General features: G+C 44.6%; 1 protein-coding gene, 2 long non-coding RNA genes and 1 pseudogene across 6 annotated transcripts; 3 read left to right on the forward strand and 1 right to left on the reverse strand.

Moving 5' to 3' along the window:
• The first annotated feature begins 115 nt into the window (after positions 1-115).
• Positions 116-5,581, forward strand: LOC143002312 (uncharacterized). 4 transcript variants are annotated; one of them, XR_012963782.1, is made up of 4 exons: positions 504-529; positions 1,350-2,867; positions 3,031-3,289; positions 5,464-5,581. It is a non-coding gene; the product is annotated as an uncharacterized LOC143002312 (long non-coding RNA). The 4 variants fall into 4 exon arrangements; XR_012963783.1 differs by lacking the exon at positions 5,464-5,581 and having other exon boundaries at positions 1,350-2,025; positions 2,716-2,867; positions 3,031-3,523; XR_012963781.1 differs by lacking the exons at positions 504-529; positions 5,464-5,581 and adding an exon at positions 116-176 and having other exon boundaries at positions 3,031-3,523.
• A 4,192-nt stretch (positions 5,582-9,773) lies between these two features.
• On the forward strand, positions 9,774-13,328 carry LOC143001739 (uncharacterized). Its single transcript, XR_012963721.1, has 3 exons — positions 9,774-10,614; positions 10,778-11,036; positions 13,211-13,328. It is a non-coding gene; the product is annotated as an uncharacterized LOC143001739 (long non-coding RNA).
• A 3,664-nt stretch (positions 13,329-16,992) lies between these two features.
• Positions 16,993-20,103, forward strand: LOC143001864 (potassium voltage-gated channel subfamily A member 7 pseudogene; annotated as a pseudogene).
• A 2,438-nt stretch (positions 20,104-22,541) lies between these two features.
• fgf21 (fibroblast growth factor 21) lies at positions 22,542-23,499 on the reverse strand. Its single transcript, XM_076152293.1, has 4 exons — positions 23,352-23,499; positions 23,170-23,247; positions 22,920-23,023; positions 22,542-22,832 (listed from the first exon to the last, which is right to left on the reverse strand). The coding sequence occupies exons 1-4, from the start codon at positions 23,497-23,499 to the stop codon at positions 22,542-22,544; spliced, it is 621 nt and encodes a 206-aa protein (XP_076008408.1).
• Positions 23,500-26,581: the final 3,082 nt, after the last annotated feature.

Raw genomic sequence — 26,581 nt, forward strand, 5'->3', positions numbered from 1 at the left:
TATTTGGTTGTGCTTCTTTCCTTCTGAAACGAGTAGGAACCATAGTCACTGGCAGTGTTCCTGTCGGCACCTTACACAGATGCACGCTCCGGAGAAGACACGCCCCCAAACAGTCCAAGCGCTTCCCCCTGTCAACATGCCAGCTCCTCTTCCTCTGGATACTTATTGTAGTCAAAGTAAGTGTAAATATTCCATAGACACGGAGGCGGCTTGTTCTTCAGACTGTGACTGTCTTAATAGTGTGTGTTGTGTTTACGAACAGTCCTCTAAACACTTTGACACGATACAGGCGAGAGATGAAAGATTCTTTGAGCGCTGACCCAGTGCTCCCCCTTGTGGTGAGAAATGTAGTCGCATTTAAGACCTAATTCATATATCATATTGTAGTAATAAATAAAAAAAATCAAAGACATGGAAAGGGAATCTCCACACCCATGTGATGTAAGTATTCACTCTGCTTCATTTGGCCCTAGTGTGCATGCAAACACACTCACAGTGAAGATGGACACACCTCCATCCTTACATACAGGTAAACCTCATGAGTCCACCACCCCATCTCTCTCACAAGGTCTGGCAGACGCTTTTATCCAAAGCGACTTACATTACATTACCACCCTTCGCAGAGAGGGAGCAATTGAGGGTTCGGTGCCTTGCTCACCGAACCAGGGGCACCTCGGCAGGGGCTCGAACCGGCGACCCTCCGGTTCCCAAGCGGAAGCACTACCCACTGAGCCACTGCCTCACTGAACCACTACCTCATTGCAAGAGCAGTTACACTTACAAGAGCTCTAGCCGTTTCCTTTGCCAAGTTATGGGCTTTTAACAGAAATGACCAATATGGTTCATGGTTACACTGGCATTTTGTGAGAATTTGAGTAAAAACTAACAGCAATGCACCCTCCTACCATCTATGCTGTGTTTGAAATCCTAGAGCTCTTTCCTTTGTCAAGTTATGTGCTTTTAACAACATCTGTCCATCTCACTCACCAGAGCACCGACCCAACATCAGAGCCATCAAGGCTCACACCTGCTCTCTGACAGCCTGGGCTGGGACTCACAACCTTGCGGTCATGAGGCAACAGTTTGACTTTTTGACTTGAACTCAACACAGTCCTAATCTATGTGGTAGCAAAATATCCCACAAAAACTTATTAGAAACGTGAGTGATGTGAAGAACGTTAGGTTCATGAAAACTAGCATCAAAATTCACAAATATAATGTAAAGTTATGATTCAATAAATCATTTCTTCGCTTGAAACAAGTGGTGTAGTCTCACAAACCACCACAAGATGTCACCCTTACCTGGTGTCGATAGAGAGTACTGCTAATATTTTTTGATTAATTAACAGAATTGAGCCTCAGGATTCACCGACACACAACAAGAAGACGACGAAGAAGAAGGAATGGCAGAATTAGAAGATGGAGAAGAAGAATTACAACAACAATTAGAAGAAGAAGAAGAATTAGAATAGATTTAGAAGAAGACGAAGAAGAAGAATTAGAAGACGAAGAAGTAGAATTTGTAGAAGAAGACATAGATTGATGAAAAAATAATAGATCAAATCTATGTGGTAGCAAAATATCAATATATTCTTTAGTGATCTGAGTTGTACGAGGACTGTCAGGTTCACGTAAACTGGCTTTAAAATGGCCAAATATAATGTAAAGTTGTGATTGAATAAATCATTTATTAATTTGAAACAAGCGGTGTATTCTCACAAATCACCACAAGATGACCGCCTTTCCTGTTGTAGAGCGAGAGAGAGTACTGCTATGTTTTGAAAAAGTAGAACATCAAACTCTAAGCAGAAGTTAAACCTCCTCCTTGGCTGAGTTGTGGCGCAGTGATCTTGGTGTCACTCCTGTTTATGGGAGGAGCCTAATGTCTGGAAGTCAAGCTGTCTTGGTTTACAGTCGAATCCTACATCCGCCACTAGGGGGCGGTGTCTCCATGTGAGAGCAGGTAATCAGCAGGTGAAACCAGCGAACGAGAGAAAGCCGTGTTGGTTGTTGTGTCGCTATCAGGTCGGTGTTGTGTTTATAGTTCATATATGTGCTTGATGTGATACAAGATGTTACTGCGGTCTACAAACAACAGGCAGGAAGTCAGGTGTTTACGTTCCTGCTGAAAGCTCAGAGCCGTTTAGCCTTCATGGCGACGCACCGTTACTGAGCCGTTATGGTGTGTGTGCGCCCCTGTGTGCGTGTGTGTGTTGTTGTAAACGTTTCCATATCAGATTTCTGGATGTGTGCTGCATTTATCAAGCTTTGGTATCTTAAGTGAATTCATCGCTCGATCCTAAGTGGAGCTGAAGTCCAATCTCCATTTTAACGCTTCATGTTTTTGAGATGTGAACACGTAGTTGAGATCCAAACAAGACATTACCATATACATTAAGTCGATTGAATAAATAAAAATATCCTTATAAAGTTATTTCTTTGTTCGCTTTTTCATTTCGGCCCCTGTTGTCATTATATTGCGTTGACCTTGCATTTGTGCGCCCTCCGGTGGTGGAATTTGAGAAGACAATCTTTTTCATTTTGGCCCCTGTTGTCAATGTACTATACTGAATTGACCTTGCATTGTCTCATGAGTGTGTGTGTGCGGATGGATTACTCATGGGTAAGAACTGTCCCAGGTGAATCAAAATGGGCTTCATATAGTTTCCACATTGTTCCACTTCTTCTTTATTCTTGCTGTGTTTTAACCTGGAGTTGGATCTGATCTGTAAACCGACATCCTTCATGGCGAGCATCTGTGATGAGCTAGGCCAGGAGCTGATCTACGTCGGCCTGCCCATCACGGAGATCTTAAAGGAGGAGATGGGTCTGGGCGGCTTGCTGGGCCTCCTCTGGTTCCAGCGCAGGTACTGATCCGTCACAGGGTCAAATCCCTAAGCAGCACTCTGCACTGACTGTCGTCCTCCATAAGTGACGACCGTCAATATTATTTACATCTGCATTAAAACTAAACACAAGGTGCTGCTGTCACCTAAAGTTTCCTTCCGTTTCCGTCCTGTCTGTACGCAGATAAACAACCCGGACACGCGAGTGCAGATCCTGAAGGACTTTGTAAAGCAGCACTTCACCTGGGCTTTATTCTTGAGTAGCTGCAGCTCATCTGGTGTGAAGCGGGGTTTTCTGCAGTGACAGCAACCAAAAGAAAGTTTGACGGAGTAGACTGGACATAAGCAACACACTCCGGGTGTCAGTGTCTCCCATTAGCCCTGGATGGGACCGTCTGGTTACAGAGAAACAGGCTCAAGGCTCCCACTGATTCAGCGTTATGGTGAGTTGTATTTTTCATGCACTTTACATTTGTTTTTGTGGTGTATCTTATGTTTAAGGCATGTTTAAACGTTACCATAGCGACCAGAGAGCGTTAGGGGGCAGAAAGGATCTTACTCATGTTATGTTGTTGGCGCGATGTTACGAGAACGCTGCTAATAAAGCTGCGAGTACACATTGGATTCCCGTTTATTATTATATTTAAATGCCGGTCGTATCATTTTATTTTGTCGTATTTATCCGCCACACCTTAAACACCGGTCCGTGAAAATATTGTCTGATATTAAACCGGTCCTTGGCGCACAAAGGGTTGGGACCGCTGATGTAGATGCTGCGTTTGAAAAATTTGGAGCTCTAGCTCTTAAATTAACCAAGATATGGGCTTTAAAAAAACAATAATAGCTCAAATCTACGTGGTAGCAAAACATCAGTATATTCTTTAGTGGTCTCAGTTGTGTGAGGACTGTAAGGTTCACGTAAACTGGCTTTAAAATGGACGCATATAATGTAAAGTTGTGATTAAATAAATCATTTGTTAATTTGAAACAAGCGTGTGTATTCTCACAAATCACCACAAGATGGCTCCTTTTCCTGGTGTAGAGCGAGCGAGAGAGAGAGAGAGAGTGCTGCTATGTTTTGATAAAGTAGAACTTCAAACTCTAAGCGGAAGTTAAACCTCCTCCTTGGCTGAGTTGTGGCGCAGTGATCTTGGTTTCACTCCTGTTTCTGGGAGGAGCCTAATGTAGAGAAGTCAGGATGTCTTGGTTTTAAGTCGAATCCTGCTTTCGCCACTAGGGGGCGGTGTCTCCATGTGAGAGCAGGTAATCAAGCAGGTGAAACCAGCGAACGAGAGAAAGCCGTGTGGTTGTTGTGTCGCGACCAGGTCGGTGTTGTGTTTATAGTTCATATATGTGCTTGATGTGCTACACGATGTTACTGCACTCTACAAACAACAGGCAGGAAGTCAGGTGTTTACGTTCCTGCTGAAAGCTCAGAGCCGTTTAGCCTTCATGGCGACGCACCGGTATTGAGCCATTACGGTGTGTGTGTGCATGTTAAATCCATGCTACGGAGGGGTACAGTAGTGTGTGTGTATGCAGTAGTGACTGTTTGTTGTGTGAATGTTTGTATACGTGTGTATGTGTGCCTGTGTAAGTGTGTGTGTGTGTGTATGCGTGTGCTGTTTTAAATGTTTGCTGTATTTCTCAAGCTGTGGTATTTGGATGCTGCGTTTGAAAATTTTAGAGCTCTATCTCTTAAACTGACCAAGATACGAGCTTTTTAAAAACAAATGATTTGGTCCATGGTTACACTGTCGCTCTGGAAAACTGGACCAAAAACGAAATTTTCCCCAAACTTACGGAAAATTATCCTCGTGTCCTGTAGAAGCTGCGTTTGAACATTTTAGACAAGTAACAGATATTATATATATTATGTTACACTTAGACTAACTACTTTACTTTAATCTTACTGCTAATTTATTTGAAATATGTTCAATAATTAAATATATAAATGACTTTCTGAGATGTGAACACATATCGACTTATATGCTTAGTCGATTGAATAACTAAAAATATCCTGTTAAAGTCATTTAGGAAAATGGGACCAAACTTTTTTTTTTTTTTTTTTTGTGATGTCAGCACCAAATCAAAGAGACAAAAGAAACATCTTTTGCCTTCTAAGGTTGGGTGGGCGGTGGCTCATTGATAAGGCACGCGTCTGGGAACCAGGCACACGCTCCGGTGCTGGTTCGCCTCCAACCTCGGTCCCTCACTCTCCAGCTGGTAGCTGGAGAGTTGCCTGTTACCCTCCGGTCCAGAGCCTGTTACCTTCCGGTCCCCGCGCCCACCTAGGCACGGAATCTCCTGCGCTCAGTCAGTCTGTCAGAGAGAGTGACAGACACATAGCGAGAGACTGATAGTCATAGTAGAACACGTCACGTATAGAGTTAGGGACACACAGTGTGTCGCTCGGGCTGCGTGGCAGGCACAGTTCTTGTGTCTGGCACCAGAACGAGTGATGCACTGTGATAGAACATATAGGAACACATAGGTACTGACACACAGACAGGCAGGCAGGGTGCGGAAGAGGAGGTGCTTTTAAAAAAACTCACTAAGTGTTTCAATGAGAAAGATAAATAGCGGAAAAAACTTGTGAAATTTTTTTTTTTTTTAGCTCAGAGGGTTAAGCAGATGGTTGGTGATCACAAGGTTGGGAGTTCGAGTCCCAGTTACCGGAAGGTAACTGGCTCTGGACCGGAGGGTAACAGGCAACTCTCCAGCTACCAGCTGAAGAGTGAGGGACCGAGGTTGGAGGCGAACCAGCACCGGAGCGTATGCCTGGTTCCCAGACGCGTGCCTTATCAATGAGCCACCGTCCACCCAACGTTAGAAGCCTCAAATTTTCTTTTGTCTCTTTGATTTGGAGCTGACATCACAAAAAAAAAAAAAAAAAGTTTGGTCCTATTTTCCGAAATTACTTCATATAACTTTAACAGGATATTTTTAGTTATTCAATCGACTTAATGTATATGGTAATGTCTTGTTTGGATCTCAACTACGTGTTCACATCTCAAAAAGTCATTTATATATTTACTTATTGAACATATTTCAAATAAATAAGCAGTAAGATTAAAATAAAAATTTAGTTTTTGGTCCAGTTTTCCAGAGCGACAGTGTAACCATGGACCAAATCGTTTGTTTTTAAAAAAGCCCGTATCTTGGTCTGTTTAAGAGCTAGAGCTCTAAAATTTTCAAACGCAGCATCCAAATAACGCAGCTTGAGAAATGCAGCAAACATTTAAAACAGCACACACATGCACGCGTACACAGGCACACAAACACACGTATACAAACATTCCCACAACAAACAGTCACTACTGCATACACACACACTTCTGTACCCCTCCGTAGCATGGATTTAACACACACACACACACACACACACACACACACACACACACACACACACACACACACACACACACACACACACACCGTAATGGCTCAATACCGGTGCGTCGCCATGAAGGCTAAACGGCTCTGAGCATTCAGCAGGAACGGAAACACCTGACTTCCTGCCTGTTGTTTGTAGAGTGCAGTAACATCGTGTAGCACATCAAGCACATATATGAACTATAAACACAACACCGACCTGGTAGCGACACAACAACCACACGGCTTTCTCTCGTTCGCTGGTTTCACCTGCTTGATTACCTGCTCTCACATGGAGACACCGCCCCCTAGTGGCGAAAGCAGGATTCGACTTAAAACCAAGATTCGACTTAAAACCAAGACATCCTGACTTCTCTACATTAGGCTCCTCCCATAATCAGGAGTGAAACCAAGATCACTGCGCCACAACTCAGCCAAGGAGGAGGTTCGACCTCAGCTTAGAGTTTGAAGTTCTACTTTATCAAAAAACATAGCAGTACTCTCTCTCTCTCTCTCTCTCTCTACACCAGGAAAAGGAGCCATCTTGTGGTGATTTGTGAGAATACACACGCTTGTTTCATATTAAATGATTTATTCAATCACAACTGTACATTACATGCGTCCATTTTAAAGCCAGTTCACGTGAACCTTACAGTCCTCACACAACTGAGATCACTAAAGAATATATTGATATTTTGCTACCACGTAGGTTTGAGCTATAATTGTTTTTTTTAAAAGACCATATCTTGGTTAATTTAAGAGCTAGAGCTCCAAATTTTTCAAACTCCAAATTTTTCATCTACATCAGCGGTCCGAACCCTTTGTGCGCCACGGACCGGTTTAATATCAGACAATATTTTCACGGACCGGCGTTTAAGGTGTGGCGGATAAATACGACAAAAAAAATGATACGACCGGCATTTAAATATAATAATAAACGGGAATCCAATGTGTACTCGCAACTTTATCAGCAGCGTTCTCGTAACATCGCGCCAACAACATAACATGAGTAAGATCCTTTCTGCCCCCTAACGCTCTCTGGTCGCTATGGTAACGTTTAAACATGCCTTAAACATAAGATACACCACAAAAACAAATGTAAAGTGCATGAAAAATACAACTCACCATAACGCTGAATCAGTGGGAGCCTTGAGCCTGTTTCTCTGTAACCAGACGGTCCCATCCAGGGCTAATGGGAGACACTGAGGCCGGGCCTGGGTGAACCGGGCGGTCGCCCGGGGCGCCATCTAGTGGGCAGAGCGCCAAACTGCAATCCACATAAAGTACATTTAAATAAATATGTTAATTATTATTTTGACTTCTGGTCTGAATCTGTGAGTGTGAGATCATGACCTGTCGCCCTGAACCTGACCCGCTGTTTACAGTGAAAGGTGGGGGGAGGGGTAGCGGCCTGGCTGCATTGTGCGTCTACAACTAGAATAAGATGACTTTATGATGCACAACTTCACTACATAATCAGAGCTAAACCCAGGTGTGTTCTGATACATGCCCAAAAGCAAAAACGTGATGTCCGTGATTTAAACCGGCAACGGACGTTTCCGGCGCCCGCGCAAAACTGGTTCCGGGTTAAATATCGTCCAGACCCACTAATTATGTCGGACATTGATCCCGGTGGCCGGAAATACTCTAAAGGCAAAAACGTGTTGTCCGTGATTTTCACCGGCAAGCGTGCCGGCGACGGACGTTTCCGGCGCCCGCACGCGCAAAACTGGTTCCGGGTTACTGCCTGGAACCCGGAACCAATATTGCGCGCGGGTGACCATGGTTGACCATTTCCATAACAACTAAAAGGAGGACATTATGCAGCATATCAATAAATTACCATGGTGTACATAGGACTCTGGTATACTCTCATTTACAATACAATTATGTGTGGTTTGAAGATGTTTGTGTAGCTGAATAGGAAAAAATATTAATGAAAAGTCAAAAAGTGTTTGTTCACAGTATTTGAATTTATTCAATACACTGTGGTGTTCAAAAACTGACCACTGAGATGAATCTTTTGTGCCACAGGTAACGTATATAATAATAAAAAAATGCGTTTTTGAAAAGCATAAATAACCTTTAATGTTAACAACAAAGGAGATTGTAAAGAAAACAACATTAACATTCAACTGCTCAAAAAGTATAGCATTTCCAAAGTGCCTCAATCATTTGGGGACTTGTCTTCAGTGTCTTCATCTGTATGTGTGTGTGTGTGTGTGTGTGTGTGTGTGTGTGTGTGCGCGTGTGCGTGCGTGCGTGCGTGCGTGCGTCAGTATTTGGGTCTCTTCACATGTAGCAGCTCAGGAGACAACAGCACCTCTGTCATCATGGCTTGCAAGCCCCCACTGCCCCTCGGCCTGTTTATATCCTGCAGGGACTGGTACAAATAACAAATTAGCAAGAATACTGTTATCAACCTTGAAAAATCTGTATTGTTTTCAACCCAATAAATATGAATATTTCATGTAGCCCCTCAGTGAAATCATAAGACTAGTGTACTCACCAAAATAGTTGATTGTCTATCTGCAATACTTCTGTTTTTTCCTGGCTGCATCCAAGAGTTTTTTTTGTTTCCAATGAACTTCTTGTACACCTCTGTGCAGTAATAAGTGAAATTGACACACACTTGCGGAGCCTTGTTTACGTTTTTAACCAATGATATAGCGGATATTTATCTGACACCGCTCTTAGCCAATCAGCGGATCCGACATTGCGGGCAAGTGGACGCCGATACGGGTCCGTCTCGCGGGTCCGCTTCGGAAGCCGCGATACCTCCGCTGCGAACCCGTGGAGTCTTTTTGCTGTGTGGGTAGTGCCTAAAAAAGGAGGACAAATACGCGTCCGGCTTGGCATTGAAGCACATCAAGCACATATATGAACTTATAAACACCGCCGGACGCAGGACAGGGCATTGAAAAGCCGGACTGTCCGGCCTAAAGCCGGACGTCTGGCCACCCTAGCGTAGCGCGCATCATCCCCACAGTGTTAGCACTATTGAAAGGTGGATGTCACGCACGCTTGTGTTGTCAGACATAAAAAAAAACTTTCATAATGAAAAGGTCAAAGCCCTCGGGTGCTGCTCTTAGAAAGCGACGAAAGGAGGAGGAGGAAAAACGGGCCCAAGGTAGAGGTATGTCAGTCATTGTCTTAAATAACAATTTAACATGAAAATGCTTGTAACTTGTTGAATGATTGAATAAATCATTTGTTAATTTGAAACAAGAGGTGTATTCTCACAAACCACCACAAGATGGCCCCCTTTCCTGTTGTAGAGCGAGAGAGATAGTGTACTGCAATGTTTTGATAAAGTAGAACTTCAAACTCTAAGCTGAGGTCGAACCTCCTCCTTGGCTGAGTTGTGGCGCAGTGATCTTGGTGTCACTCCTGTTTATGGGAGGAGCCTAATGTCGAAGTCAAGCTGTCTTGGTTTACAGTCAAATCCTACTTCCGCCACTAGGGGGCGGTGTCTCCATGTGAGAGCAGGTAATCAGCAGGTGTAACCAGCGAACGAGAGAAAGCCGTGTTGGTTGTTGTGTCGTTATCAGGTCGGTGTTGTGTTTATAGTTCATATATGTGCTTGATGTGATACAAGATGTTACTGCAATCTACAAACAACAGACAGGAAGTCAGGTGTTTATGTTCTTGCTGAAAGGTCAGAGCCGTTTAGCCTTCATGGCGACGCACCGTTACTGAGCCGTTATGGTGTGTGTGCGCCCCTGTGTGCGTGTGTGTGTTGTTTTAAATGTTTCCACATCAGATCACTGGATGTGTGCTGAATTTATCAAGCTTTGGTATCTTAAGTGAATTCATCGCTCGATCCTAAGTGGAGCTGAAGTCCAATCTCCATTTTAACGCTTCATGTTTTTGAGATGTGAACACGTAGTTGAGATCCAAACAAGACATTACCATATACATTAAGTCGATTGAATAAATAAAAATATCCTTATAAAGTTATTTCTTTGTTCGCTTTTTCATTTCGGCCCCTGTTGTCATTATATTGCGTTGACCTTGCATTTGTGCGCCCTCCGGTGGTGGAATTTGAGAAGACAATCTTTTTCATTTTGGCCCCTGTTGTCAATGTACTATACTGAATTGACCTTGCATTGTCTCATGAGTGTGTGTGTGCGGATGGATTACTCATGGGTAAGAACTGTCCCAGGTGAATCAAAATGGGCTTCATATAGTTTCCACATTGTTCCACTTCTTCTTTATTCTTGCTGTGTTTTAACCTGGAGTTGGATCTGATCTGTAAACCGACATCCTTCATGGCGAGCATCTGTGATGAGCTAGGCCAGGAGCTGATCTACGTCGGCCTGCCCATCACGGAGATCTTAAAGGAGGAGATGGGTCTGGGCGGCTTGCTGGGCCTCCTCTGGTTCCAGCGCAGGTACTGATCCGTCACAGGGTCAAATCCCTAAGCAGCACTCTGCACTGACTGTCGTCCTCCATAAGTGACGACCGTCAATATTATTTACATCTGCATTAAAACTAAACACAAGGTGCTGCTGTCACCTAAAGTTTCCTTCCGTTTCCGTCCTGTCTGTACGCAGATAAACAACCCGGACACGCGAGTGCAGATCCTGAAGGACTTTGTAAAGCAGCACTTCACCTGGGCTTTATTCTTGAGTAGCTGCAGCTCATCTGGTGTGAAGCGGGGTTTTCTGCAGTGACAGCAACCAAAAGAAAGTTTGACGGAGTAGACTGGACATAAGCAACACACTCCGGGTGTCAGTGTCTCCCATTAGCCCTGGATGGGACCGTCTGGTTACAGAGAAACAGGCTCAAGGCTCCCACTGATTCAGCGTTATGGTGAGTTGTATTTTTCATGCACTTTACATTTGTTTTTGTGGTGTATCTTATGTTTAAGGCATGTTTAAACGTTACCATAGCGACCAGAGAGCGTTAGGGGGCAGAAAGGATCTTACTCATGTTATGTTGTTGGCGCGATGTTACGAGAACGCTGCTAATAAAGCTGCGAGTACACATTGGATTCCCGTTTATTATTATATTTAAATGCCGGTCGTATCATTTTATTTTGTCGTATTTATCCGCCACACCTTAAACACCGGTCCGTGAAAATATTGTCTGATATTAAACCGGTCCTTGGCGCACAAAGGGTTGGGACCGCTGATGTAGATGCTGCGTTTGAAAAATTTGGAGCTCTAGCTCTTAAATTAACCAAGATATGGGCTTTAAAAAAACAATAATAGCTCAAATCTACGTGGTAGCAAAACATCAGTATATTCTTTAGTGGTCTCAGTTGTGTGAGGACTGTAAGGTTCACGTAAACTGGCTTTAAAATGGACGCATATAATGTAAAGTTGTGATTAAATAAATCATTTGTTAATTTGAAACAAGCGTGTGTATTCTCACAAATCACCACAAGATGGCTCCTTTTCCTGGTGTAGAGCGAGCGAGAGAGAGAGAGAGAGTGCTGCTATGTTTTGATAAAGTAGAACTTCAAACTCTAAGCGGAAGTTAAACCTCCTCCTTGGCTGAGTTGTGGCGCAGTGATCTTGGTTTCACTCCTGTTTCTGGGAGGAGCCTAATGTAGAGAAGTCAGGATGTCTTGGTTTTAAGTCGAATCCTGCTTTCGCCACTAGGGGGCGGTGTCTCCATGTGAGAGCAGGTAATCAAGCAGGTGAAACCAGCGAACGAGAGAAAGCCGTGTGGTTGTTGTGTCGCGACCAGGTCGGTGTTGTGTTTATAGTTCATATATGTGCTTGATGTGCTACACGATGTTACTGCACTCTACAAACAACAGGCAGGAAGTCAGGTGTTTACGTTCCTGCTGAAAGCTCAGAGCCGTTTAGCCTTCATGGCGACGCACCGGTATTGAGCCATTACGGTGTGTGTGTGCATGTTAAATCCATGCTACGGAGGGGTACAGTAGTGTGTGTGTATGCAGTAGTGACTGTTTGTTGTGTGAATGTTTGTATACGTGTGTATGTGTGCCTGTGTAAGTGTGTGTGTGTGTGTATGCGTGTGCTGTTTTAAATGTTTGCTGTATTTCTCAAGCTGTGGTATTTGGATGCTGCGTTTGAAAATTTTAGAGCTCTATCTCTTAAACTGACCAAGATACGAGCTTTTTAAAAACAAATGATTTGGTCCATGGTTACACTGTCGCTCTGGAAAACTGGACCAAAAACGAAATTTTCCCCAAACTTACGGAAAATTATCCTCGTGTCCTGTAGAAGCTGCGTTTGAACATTTTAGACAAGTAACAGATATTATATATATTATGTTACACTTAGACTAACTACTTTACTTTAATCTTACTGCTAATTTATTTGAAATATGTTCAATAATTAAATATATAAATGACTTTCTGAGATGTGAACACATATCGACTTATATGCTTAGTCGATTGAATAACTAAAAATATCCTGTTAAAGTCATTTAGGAAAATGGGACCAAACTTTTTTTTTTTTTTTTTTTGTGATGTCAGCACCAAATCAAAGAGACAAAAGAAACATCTTTTGCCTTCTAAGGTTGGGTGGGCGGTGGCTCATTGATAAGGCACGCGTCTGGGAACCAGGCACACGCTCCGGTGCTGGTTCGCCTCCAACCTCGGTCCCTCACTCTCCAGCTGGTAGCTGGAGAGTTGCCTGTTACCCTCCGGTCCAGAGCCTGTTACCTTCCGGTCCCCGCGCCCACCTAGGCACGGAATCTCCTGCGCTCAGTCAGTCTGTCAGTGAGAGTGACAGACACATAGCGAGAGACTGATAGTCATAGTAGAACACTTCACGTATAGAGTTAGGGACACACAGTGTGTCGCTCGGGCTGCGTGGCAGGCACAGTTCTTGTGTCTGGCACCAGAACGAGTGATGCACTGTGATAGAACATATAGGAACACATAGGTACTGACACACAGACAGGCAGGCAGGGTGCGGAAGAGGAGGTGCTTTTAAAAAAACTCACTAAGTGTTTCAATGAGAAAGATAAATAGCGGAAAAAACTTGTGAAATTTTTTTTTTTTTTAGCTCAGAGGGTTAAGCAGATGGTTGGTGATCACAAGGTTGGGAGTTCGAGTCCCAGTTACCGGAAGGTAACTGGCTCTGGACCGGAGGGTAACAGGCAACTCTCCAGCTACCAGCTGAAGAGTGAGGGACCGAGGTTGGAGGCGAACCAGCACCGGAGCGTATGCCTGGTTCCCAGACGCGTGCCTTATCAATGAGCCACCGTCCACCCAACGTTAGAAGCCTCAAATTTTCTTTTGTCTCTTTGATTTGGAGCTGACATCACAAAAAAAAAAAAAAAAAGTTTGGTCCTATTTTCCGAAATTACTTCATATAACTTTAACAGGATATTTTTAGTTATTCAATCGACTTAATGTATATGGTAATGTCTTGTTTGGATCTCAACTACGTGTTCACATCTCAAAAAGTCATTTATATATTTACTTATTGAACATATTTCAAATAAATAAGCAGTAAGATTAAAATAAAAATTTAGTTTTTGGTCCAGTTTTCCAGAGCGACAGTGTAACCATGGACCAAATCGTTTGTTTTTAAAAAAGCCCGTATCTTGGTCTGTTTAAGAGCTAGAGCTCTAAAATTTTCAAACGCAGCATCCAAATAACGCAGCTTGAGAAATGCAGCAAACATTTAAAACAGCACACACATGCACGCGTACACAGGCACACAAACACACGTATACAAACATTCCCACAACAAACAGTCACTACTGCATACACACACACTTCTGTACCCCTCCGTAGCATGGATTTAACACACACCGTAATGGCTCAATACCGGTGCGTCGCCATGAAGGCTCTGAGCATTCAGCAGGAACGGAAACACCTGACTTCCTGCCTGTTGTTTGTAGAGTGCAGTAACATCTTGTAGCACATCAAGCACATATATGAACTATAAACACAACACCGACCTGGTAGCGACACAACAACCACACGGCTTTCTCTCGTTCGCTGGTTTCACCTGCTTGATTACCTGCTCTCACACGGAGACACCGTCCCCTAGTGGCGAAAGCAGGATTCGACTTCAAACCAAGATTCGACTTAAAACCAAGACATCCTGACTTCTCTACATTAGGCTCCTCCCATAAACAGGAGTGAAACCAAGATCACTGCGCCACAACTCAGCCAAGGAGGAGGTTCGACCTCAGCTTAGAGTTTGAAGTTCTACTTTATCAAAAAACATAGCAGTACTCTCTCTCTCTCTCTCTCTACACCAGGAAAAGGAGCCATCTTGTGGTGATTTGTGAGAATACACACGCTTGTTTCATATTAACAAATGATTTATTCAATCACAACTGTACATTACATGCGTCCATTTTAAAGCCAGTTTACGTGAACCTTACAGTCCTCACACAACTGAGATCACTAAAGAATATATTGATATTTTGCTACCACGTAGGTTTGAGCTATTATTGTTTTTTTTAAAAGACCATATCTTGGTTAATTTAAGAGCTAGAGCTCCAAATTTTTCAAACTCCAAATTTTTCATCTACATCAGCGGTCCCAACCCTTTGTGCGCCACGGACCGGTTTAATATCAGACAATATTTTCACGGACCGGCGTTTAAGGTGTGGCGGATAAATACGACAAAATAAAATGATACGACCGGCATTTAAATATAATAATAAACGGGAATCCAATGTGTACTCGCAACTCTATCAGCAGCGTTCTCGTAACATCGCGCCAACAACATAACATGAGTAAGATCCTTTCTGCCCCCTAACGCTCTCTGGTCGCTATGGTAACGTTTAAACATGCCTTAAACATAAGATACACCACAAAAACAAATGTAAAGTGCATGAAAAATACAACTCACCATAACGCTGAATCAGTGGGAGCCTTGAGCCTGTTTCTCTGTAACCAGACGGTCCCATCCAGGGCTAATGGGAGACACTGACACCCAGGCCCGGCCCTGGGCATGGGCGAACCGGGCGGTCGCCCGGGGCGCCATCTAGTGGGCAGGGCGCCAAACTGCAATCCACATAAAGTACATTTAAATAAATATGTTAATAATTATTTTGACTTCTGGTCTGAATCTGTGAGTGTGAGATCATGACCTGTCGCCCTGAACCTGACCCGCTGTTTACAGTGAAAGGTGGGGGGAGGGGTAGCGGCCTGGCCTTTATTGTGCGTCTACAACTAGAATAAGATGACTTTATGATGCACAACTTCACTACATAATCAGAGCTAAACCCAGGTGTGTTGCGCCCGCGCAAAACTGGTTCCGGGTTAAATATCGTCCCCTCTGTAACCAGAGGTTTCAGGGGGAGTTACAGGGGGCGCCAGACCCACTGATTATGTCGGGTCTGAGATGAATCTTTTGTGCCACAAAGCACAACATGTGTGGACTCAAATGTAAACAACAAATAACAGGTAACGTATATAATAATAAAAAAAATGCGTTTTTGAAAAGCATAAATAACTTTATGTGTACAACAAAGGAGATTGTAAAGAAAACAACATTTACATTCAACTGTTCAAAAAGTATAGCATTTCTAAAGTGCTTCAGTCATTTGGGGACTTGTCTTCAGTGTCTTCATCTGTATGTGTGTGTGTGTGTGTGTCAGTATTTGGGTCTCTTCACATGTAGCAGCTCAGGAGACAACAGCACCTCTGTCATCATGGCTTCCAAGCCCCCACTGCCCCTCGGCCTGTTTATATCCTGCAGGGACTGGTACAAATAACAACATGGCAAGAATACTGTTATCAACTTTCAAAAATCTGTATTGTTTTCAACCCAATGAATATGAATATTTCATGTAGCCCCTCAGTGGAATCATAAGACTAGTGTACTCACCAAAATAGTTGATTGTCTATCTGCAATACTTCTGTTCTTTCCTGGCTGCATCCAAGAGTTTTTTTTGTTTCCAATGAACTTCTTGTACACCTCTGTGCAGTAATAAGTGAAATTGACACACACTTGCGGAGCCTTGTTTACGTTTTTAACCAATGATATAGCGGATATTTATCTGACAGCGCTCTTAGCCAATCAGCGGATCCGACATTGCGGGCAAGTGGACGCCGATACGGGTCCGCTTCAGAAGCCGCGATACCTCCGCGGCGAATCCGTGGAGTCTTTTTGCTGTGTGGGTAGTGCCTAAAAAAGGAGGACAAATACGCGTCCGGCTTGGCATTGAAGCACATCAAGCACATATATGAACTTATAAACACAACACCGACCTGGTGGCGACACAACAACCACACGGCTTTCTCTCGTTCACCCGTTTCCCCTGCTGGTTACCTGCTCTCACATGGAGACACCGCCCCCTAGTGGCGAAAGATGGATTCTACTTTAAACCATGACGAATTAAATTCATGACATGTTGCCTTCACTGTCACATTTGCTCTTGATCTTGAATGTTGTCCTAACGTTTCTTGATTCAGTCCCTGTGTATGCTTCAGTCTGTCCCCGGTGTGGACTCCTCTAGTCAACCAACAAACATGACCCTTTGCATCTGTGTTTTCTTTTTCAATGTGTGTGTTGGACGAGGGATACATAGAGGACTGAATGAAGGACAGTATGGGATCTGCCGGGGCGCTACGCTTCTTTTAGGGTGGGCGGGGGGGCGGTGATATTTGATAGTGGGGTGAAGGTCATGTCGTGCCCCTCCCCCCATAGCCGGGGGCTCGGTCTCACAGTCATTGGATTTCAACAGGACAGCATTCTCGAACTCGGACAACGCGTGGCGGTGAAAGGACGGGTCGATGACCATGACAGCAGTTTGAACACAACCTGGAAGGGCAGCGGATCTGTTTTCTGTCTGTGTGTTGGACAGACAGACAGAGACAGAACCAGAGACAGACCGGTGACTGTGATGTGATTTGTCGTCCTGCTATCAGAGACCATCAGCAGCTGAATCACACTTAGTGAGTGAATACTTTGGTCTGTCTGACTCGGTGTCAATCACAGAGTTACTGTGTAGAGACGTTTAGAACTTGGACAGAGCAAAAGTTTCAGCAGGGGATCATAGTGGTCGGTTGTTATCTCTGTCATGTGATCTGTAATTGAATCTCACATTCAGCCATCTGCTTCCTGGGCCTTTTCTAAAGCTTAACAAGTCCAAACCAAAGCCACCGATGGGACTGTCGCTCTGGTTTCACACGGGTTTTGCCCCTAAGCCAGGTTGCTCCGCATATTCCCGAGGAGGGCGGATTACGGAATTCCCTGGCCTCTGAAGCGAGCGAGGATGAAGAAGAGTGACGGACAGCAGAATGCGGGCAAAGGAGAGACGGACAAGCAGATGAAGGACAAGCTGAACACTGAGGAGAAGGGGGAGAAGGAGATCCAAGAGTATGAGAGGGAGAGTGGTGGCTGCCAGCTGGTGTGGAGGACCGGCTGGACCCTGAGCGAAAGGCTCACCATCAACGTCTCAGGGATGCGTTACGAAACTCAGCTTCGCACCTTAGCCCAGTTCCCCGACTCCATGCTGGGCGATCCCAGGCGCAGGTCGCAATACTTTGACCCTCTGCGAAACGAGGTCTTCTTGGACCGCAACCGGGCCTGTTTCGACGCCATTCTCTACTTCTACCAGTCGGGCGGGAGGCTTCGCAGGCCTAGCAACATCCCCATAGACGTCTTCATGGAGGAGCTGCTGTTCTACCAGCTGGGGAAGGATATCCTGCTCAGGTTCAAGGAGGACGAGGGTTATCCCAGACCAAAGGAGGAGGCCATGCCGCCCAGCCAGATACAGAAGAAGATATGGATGCTGTTTGAGCACCCAGACTCCTCGTCGGGCGCTCGCATCATAGCCATCGTCAGCGTCATGGTGATCATGGTGTCCATCGCCACCTTCTGCCTGGAGACGCTGCCAGAGATCAGAGCTGAGAGGGAGAAGAGAGAGGTAGTGAATGTCTTGTAACGTATATCAGGGGTGTGTGTGGGAGCTATGGTCACGCATGTTCAGGTCGTATGCATGGAAACAAAATGTCATGGACTGCAGGTGTTATGTCATACACACACTTGTGAGTACTACAGAGACACACACACACACACACACACAGAGACAACAATAAGCCAATAACCTGGAAGAGGACCAAAGCTTGTAAATGGGGGAAGCTCATAGAGAGGTCATTTTAGTCAGCTGTTAAATTTGATACGCTTGAATTGAGGAAGGGTGAAAGGGTACAGGACCAAAAGGAGATAAGGACACTAAAACAGTTAGGGTGAAACACAAAGCTGAGCCAAAACCACACAGGGAAAGTGGATAAGCAACGTACAGCGTGACGTGTAAACGTTGGACCCCGGGACCGCTGCTGCTGCCAGGAAAGCACCAAGTTAGCACCGCATCCCACTAAACTGCACAACCAGCAGAACGCCGGCCTGGAGCCGTGGTTACAAGGAGACCAAGGTGTCAACAGGTGACAAGAAGGAGAGCAAGGCCGTCTCCCGTTACTCTCTGCTCGTCTCCAGGAGCTATTTGTGCTCCCAGGAGAGCCATCAGCACCCAGACCTCCACCTTTACTCATTAACACCACAACTCGGCTGCTACTGGGAGTCATGAGGAAGCTGCCTGAGATTCACCTCATCCACAGTGTTTATTGGAATAATCTGGTGTAAATAATACAAATAAACTTGATTTAGACCTAAGGTGTGAACGGGGATTCAGCTTAAGCTTCACTGTGCTCATGTTCAGGCCAAACAGATGTAAACTAATCTACATAAACATAAATGAGTTACTGCATTAAAGCTACATTTCGCTAAGGAGTTAATTATTTAAAGTAAAAAGTGAGATTTGGTCTAGTCTGTCTCACGTCTGCTTGGCAGTATCTGCAGCAGAGTTGATCCGAGGACTTCACACACACACACACACACACACACACACACACACACACACACACACACATATCTTGGCAGGACTTCAGTGAGATCACCAAGTCCATGAATAGATCTATTAACAAATCCAAGGACCTTAACATCTCTGGCATGACCAACTGGAAATATAATTACCTGAGGGCTTATTTCAACATTTGAGAGACGATTGTCAACATCATTTCTATAGAACTCAAGGTTTTCCTGTCTGTTGTGTTTCTCCTCTACCTCAGGAATATTACTACATCTACCACTCCAATGCAAAGAACCAGTCACAGAGCATGCCACCTCCTCCTGACCTCCTGTTGGAAGACCCCTTCTTTGTGGTGGAGACCATTTGCATATGTTGGTTCTGCATGGAGCTCTTCCTGCGCTTTGCTAGCTGTCCCAGTAAGATCCTTTTCTTCAAGGATGTCATGAACATCATTGATTTTAGCTCCATCCTGCCCTATTTTGTCACAGTGGGAACAGAGCTGGTGAAGGACGCCGAGGCCCCCCCCATGTCTTCCTTGGCCATCGTCAGGATCATCAGGTTGGTGAGGGTGTTCAGGATCTTCAAGTTGTCGCGTCACTCTAAGGGCCTGCAGATCCTGGGCCTGACGCTGAAGGCTAGCTTGCGCGAGCTGGGCCTCCTCATCTTCTTCCTGTTTATCGGCGTCATCCTCTTCTCGAGCGCCATCTACTTCGCCGAGGTCGACCACAACGGCACGGCCTTCATCAGCATCCCGCACGCCTTCTGGTGGGCGGTCGTCACCATGACAACGGTGGGCTACGGCGACATGTCCCCAGAGACGGTGTGGGGCAAGATGGTAGGCTCCATGTGCGCCATCGCTGGCGTGCTCACAATATCGCTGCCCGTGCCTGTCATCGTGTCCAACTTCAGCTTCTACTACCACCGTGAGAACGAACGCCACGACCAGGGCGAATTCAAACACGTGGACTCTGCGCTGTGGGAGGACGAGGAACCAGAGATGGTAGAGGAGGATTCAGGTCCAGAAGGAGACAATTACGCCTTTGAGGGGATGTGCAACTCTCTGAACGGCTCCCTGCTGAGTGGACCATGTTCAGAGCAGAGCCTCACTGACGTGTAGAGCCGGATAAGAGATCAACCAAGAAGCACAAGTACTACAACTACTACCAACAGACGGGAAGCTCAAAACAACAAGAAAACTGAATGCGTGAGTGTTTCCTTCTCAGGGTCGGGATGATGTCTGATCCATGAATCTCACCGCGGGAGGTTTGGTTGATCTACTCTGTCAGCTCGTAGCTCAAATGAAACTGATTTCTGTGCCTTGAAAACTGTAAAGTCTTAATTTGAGCATTCAGTCCAGTCAAGACAACTATTTGACGTTTCCATAGCTTCATATCTGTCTAATGTCTCACAGGGCTTCACACACACCAGGAAGCTCCCTGCACACACACATCCAAACGGAGCCCAATACACTCCACATTCTTCAGTAACATGAATATTTGTGTCGCTCTCGCCGTTTCTGGTGAGTGGCAGCGGACGGTTCGACCTTTACGCCCCCGCCACACGACACCGTAGTGTTATTGTTCCCCGCCGTGGTTACGCTCATGATTGGAATTACGGAAGCTCTATATTTATCTGCACTCAATGTTTTGAATAAAGATCTTGTTTTTTTTAAAAGGAGCTCTGTTATTTATCCCTTTGAGATCAGCCCGGCTTTCATCTTTAAACGATTCCTGATTGACCTTTTCCCACAGATAAGCTGGCAGAAGTGTCCGGTATTGTTGTTGTGACTCAGTCGAACATGTAAGCCTTTCCACTGCAGCATCGTCATGACAATGGAGCGGTATGTGCTCTAACAGAACACCCCTCCTTCTGGGAGGCACTCAGCATTGATGGTGCAGCTGTAGTTTGGATGTTTAGAGGCAGAACTAATCCAACCAAACGTAAACAACTGGTCAGTAGGCTAAAGTGATAATTATGTTCAGACTGTTAGAAGTCAACGTTTGTTTGGATATTAACCTCGTTTATGTCAAAGTCCCTCACGAATGTTGGCACCGCTTTGGAGCTCTGCATTGTTTTGGCTGGTTTCCCGTAGCGTTGATCCTCGGCCAACCTGTGGTGTTCAGTGCGTTTCCAGCAGTAAAACACAGCTGTTTGTATTAAAAAAAGCTGCGATAAGCCGCCTACACATCTCTGCCAAGCACGAGATGACAGACAGGCGACATGGATACGAGCAGAGCGGCCAGGAGGGGGTGGACCACAACAGAGACAAGAGCCAACAGACAAGAGACAGAGGGCCAGTGGGTTGTTCATGTCGCTCCATGATTGCTTAGTAAACAATACAGCTGCCATAACAACTCAGGGTGGTAATGCTGTGATCCAGTCTGTGTGTGAGTCTTCCTGCTGACCAAATATGGACAAGTGCTGCTTTAAAAAAGTTTGTAAACTAATATAATTCATATCTCAACACAAAACACTCCCATATATGATCTTTAGAAGTGATGAAGCGTGTTTAAGGTTTATTTAAGCCATCATAGAGCAAACTAAGAGGGGTGATGAGTTGTGAGACACCGTGAGAACACCATAAGGACACTGTGAGACACTGTGAGGACGTTTATTAAGCGTCATACGGGGCCTTACCGCAAAGTTTGTCGGTTTATTTCCAGTGCCGGTGTTTCGTTTCCACTTTTAATGAGCGTCACCGACTATGAACATGTAAAACACAGCGTCTGTCCCGTGTTACAGGGAGAATGGACGCACGGTGTCTCCGAGTGTTTGTATTTCCTGTCTCCTCTGCGGCGCTCACGCGATTGGTCAATACGCAGCCGTCGAAGGACCCAAACTGAGCTCGGCTGAGCTGCCCTCTTAGCGCCTGTCCAAAATTCTCACCGAACTATTGCTTGTCATGTTTAAATATTAATAACTAATATTAATATTAGTTTTGGGGTCCGGGAGACGTTTTCAATACAACTGATTTGTATTTTTCACTCTGAAGTAAGGACCTCCTAGCTGGTTCCTGTGTACTTTGGAGATTACGTTCTTAATAAGGTTTCTGTATTTTTGGCCACAAGAGGGCACTGTTGCTTTCAAAGTACCGTAAGTATGCGGTCATGGCTCAACATGAAACGCAGCGTTGTCTCTTACATTAAACTACATTAAATCTTTCCATCTTTACTCTGATGTGGGTCACACTTTACTTTTTACAACTTAGAAGAGTAAAATCAAACCTTATATTACCTGAAATGTACTTTAATTCATATTCTTTCCATTCATTCCTTTTGAAAACAACAGATAAATATCACATAGCTCAAGCACAACATACTCCAAAAATATAAATAAAAAGCTGCGGTCAAACATCAAATAAGACCGTCTGGAACACACAATAAATACGGTACAACAATTCTCAAAATTCAGCGTCATACTCAGTATCCTGCACTGCAGAAGTTTAATTTAGATCATAACTTATCATATCTTGTAAACAACAGTTTTGAGGAGTCATTCAAGGGCATTGTTCTGCCTACACAGCATGAATTTATGGGTTTAAATAGTTTCTTCTCTCTATTTTTCCCCTGAGAAATGAGGACTCACAATAGAACCATGGCTCATCCCAAACAGATCCTCTGAGTCCATGTTGAAACTGGGGTGATTGGTTGGCGGTCGCTCTGTGACGGTTTCCACTGTCAAAGTATTCCTCAGCGGTAAGAACCGAGTGAAGGGGAGAGAGTGCCGGTCTGTGAGATGCTTTGGCGCGAGGGACACAGGAAGTCGGTCGTGCGAGGACAGGAAACGGGTGTATCCGTCTGCCAGCAGCAGCTCTGTGAAGCTGCAGTCGGCCTCTGCGTAGACACTCTGGGAAAGAAACGCAAAGGTGCTCAGAGGACACCAGGAAGGAAGGATGGTAGGGAGTTAAGGGATGCTAGATTTGTCTGCGCTCACCTGTCCCCTCAGGTGACCTCTGCTGTCCAAACACAGGAACAGAGAAGACAACTGTCCTCGGATGACTGTTTGGCCTTGCTGGACGGATTTCAGCTCCAGCACACCTGCACACACACACACACACACACACACACACACACACACACACACACACACACACACACACACACACACACACAGATTCCATTTAATGCTTTGTTTGGTTTCAAATGATCCATATTTGGTCCTCGTAGAGGTTCTGTTGACTCACTGTATTGGGTCTGAGCTGCACTTCCTGACACTCCGCCATCCGGGGTCATCTGCAGGTACATCCCTCTTCTGTGATTCTCTGTGAACACAAAAAATCAGCACGGTGAAGAAGCAAACATGACATCATCATCATCATCATCATCAGAAACAAACATTCAGTGTGAGGTGGTTCAGTGTTCATACCTGTGTAGAGGTGTGTTTCTCTGACGTGCATGTTGAAGGACAGAAGCGGGTTTGAGTCGGGGAGATAAAACGCGAAAGAAAAGGGCAAGGAGAAGATGAAGAGGAGCGATGGCGAGGAAGAGAGCGAGGCGTGCAGAGATAAGGACATTTGGAAGAGGAGATAGTTTGAGGAGATGTTGAAAAAAACCAAAAACAAAACAGATTCAAGGACAGATTACAGATTTTTCAACAAATAATAAATATAAAATAAATATCTTGATAAATAAATAAGGCGGTGGTGGCAAGCGAGCGAGCTGGAGCTTTGATGGATTTCTAAACCAAAGCAAAGCCAGCGTCCTTATAAAGGGGCGAGGAGGAGGAGGAGGAGGTCCTGCCTCATGAGTCAGTGCACATCTGTGTGGGCTTCTTCCTCTCCTGTCAACGCGTAAACGTCGCTCGCAATGCTGGACTTTCTGACTCCCACGGGGTCAAGAGGCCCTGGCGTGATCGTGGACAATTAAATAGCTCAATGAAAATGCTCTGTTTACATTTCTGGGAATTTTTTGATTTCCACTGTTTTCCATTATTTACTTTGTTTCCAGGAAAGTTATTTAATGTTATACAAGTGCTTCTGTTGGAATGGATTCTGATTGAGAGACAGTGAAGAATTCTGATCAGACAATAACATAGAATATAATGCATATTTGTTGGGAATGATGTCATAGTGAGTAAGTTAGGAGGGGAGGCAGTGGCTCAGTGGGTAGTGCTTCCGCTGGGGAACCGGAGGATCGCCGGTTCGAGCCCCTGCCGAGGTGCCCCTGAGCAAGGCACCGAACCCTCAATTGCTCCCCCCTCTGCGAAGGGTGGTAATGTAATGTAAGTCGCTTTGGATAAAAGTACGTAAGTTTCAATAGAAGCTTTGTCACATTCACGCCACACTTCTTACAGTAAGTCAAGATGCTCATCCACCACTTCAAAGCAAACATTTCCCGACGGCGAGCGGACGTCATGCCAACATTCTCTTCACGTCATTCGGCGGATTCTATTGCAATAAACCAATGTGCGACACTATTTTGTGTTTAAACTATGTGTGTGTGCGTAATGTCTGGTGTGTGTGTGTGTGTGTGTGTAAGGAAAGTGGGATAAGCGGAAGAGAGAGAAGTGTTTACATGACTGCAGCTGTGCAGAGAAACAACACGTCAAGTTGTAAATTGACGAGAGAGGAAACGGGACGCGTCTTTGAACGTTCATCATCGCCATCACGCCACAGCACAGCAGCCTCCCGCCATCAGACAGTCGGAAAGCTTCACGCGATGTCACCAAGGGTCAAGAGGTCAAACAAGTGATATACAAAGGGAGAGAAACACGGCCAGAGGCCTGAAGTGTCTAAACTGTAACAGCACATCTGTATCATGTCATGGAATCAGATTACAGGATAACTTTATATGAACGTGCTTATGAAAATAAACACAACACAGTTATCCTGTGTTTGTATCACTTTGTGTCACATTAGACACATTAGACACTTTATTTGGGTTAAATAATGAAATGTGCCATGTTTATGTCCAGATGTGGTCCAGATTGTTTTCTTTCATCCAAACTCACTGAATGATATTATTATTGTTATAGAGTCAAACTGTGTTATGTTTACTTCTAATAATGAACACTGATCTTGTACGGGTCCTTTATCTTGATTGGAACCCATTATTTATAGATGTCTGCGTGTGTGTCTGTTGTACCTGTGTGTGTTCATATCATCAATCTTTTTGTCACAATCGCATAAATATTTTCCCTCTTGGTCAACCAAAGAGTGAGACGGTGACAGATTTGATCCTTTAGTCAACCAGAAGATGGCGCTATAGACACATTTTAGTCTCATCTGAGGAAGCGACATCGTCATCATCAGCGCCACCATCATCATCATCATTTCTAAGACAATAAAACACAAGATGAAGATGTGAACTGCTGAAGAAGTTCAACCAGCTTTTTCTTTTTACAGGTATCTTTTTTTTAATTACAGCTTTTACAATCATTATCATTATCTTCATCATTATATTCAATTATCATCGCTACTCTCCAATAATATGAATTTAGATCATAACACAATTTCTTTTTTTTTCTCCAAAATGTACAAGCACACACACACACACACACACACACAAATAGCATGTCTGAAATGTCCATAATTTAAAACGTAGTTCCTTTAGTCAACCTATAAATGAACGCACAGTCTCAACTAAGTATGAAATGAACATACTGTTACACACACGCACACACACACACACACGCACACACACGTACTGTACATACATACAATAGCAGTTATCATTAAAAAAATGATAAAAATAAAATACACACATTTTACAAATTCTTCACCCAAGCTGTCCCGTGATTGGATGATTGGTTTGGTTGACGTTCACTCTAAAATGGTTGATCTTTGCATGCATATAACACAAACACCCCACTGCTGCTGCTTCTTCTTCTTCTACTACTTTTTTACCGTTTTGGAACAGGATTTTTTTGTGTCCTAAAGCACTTTGAGTCGCTCGTTTGTCGGTCCTGTCCACATTTGTGCATCTTGTCGCGTCTCTGGTATGGCTTAAGAACACACACGTCACGCCCCGCCCCCTTGGCCCCGCCCCCCCAGAAACTGTACAGTATTGTGTTACATATATTCCATCGTCAGTGTAAATCAGACTGTGATCACCTGAATGTGTGTGTGTGTGTGTGTGTGTGTGTGTGTGGCGGGGTGTGTGTGTTCAGCCGGTTTGATCAGGAGGAATGTGTGTTTTGTTTCCCCCTGATTTATAAACGTATAAAGTCACCTGGATGCCAACATTTTGCCATCTTACAGTCACAAAACAGAGAGAGAGAGAGGGGGAGAGGGGGGGGGCGAGAGAGATAGAGAGAGACAGACAGACAGAGAGAGAGAGAGAGAGAGGATAAACAGACGTCCACTCGTTATTTTCTCTTTCATCTTTTCACAAATCATTCACTCGGTTGATCCTCGTCTTGAGGTGGATCTTCTTCTTTTCTTCACGCGTGTGTGTGTGTGTGTCTTCCTTGGTTATGACAGAGAAGTGGAGTTCTACGGGTCGACACAGAAAAGGGAGAAAGAGAGAGAGAGAGAGAGAGAGAAAACACACACACAGTTTAATTAAAGAGTGTGTTCTGATGTCTCCCTGATGTTCCTTGGTGTAAATGAAGGTGTGTGTGTGTCACCTGGTGTGCTTATCTTGTCTTCGTGTCTT

The sequence above is a fragment of the Genypterus blacodes genome, unplaced genomic scaffold, assembly GCF_046128005.1.
Source record: "Genypterus blacodes isolate CSIRO-AG114 ecotype Tasmania unplaced genomic scaffold, CSIRO-AGI_Gbla_v1 ptg000055l_1, whole genome shotgun sequence".
NCBI lineage: Eukaryota > Metazoa > Chordata > Actinopteri > Ophidiiformes > Ophidiidae > Genypterus > Genypterus blacodes.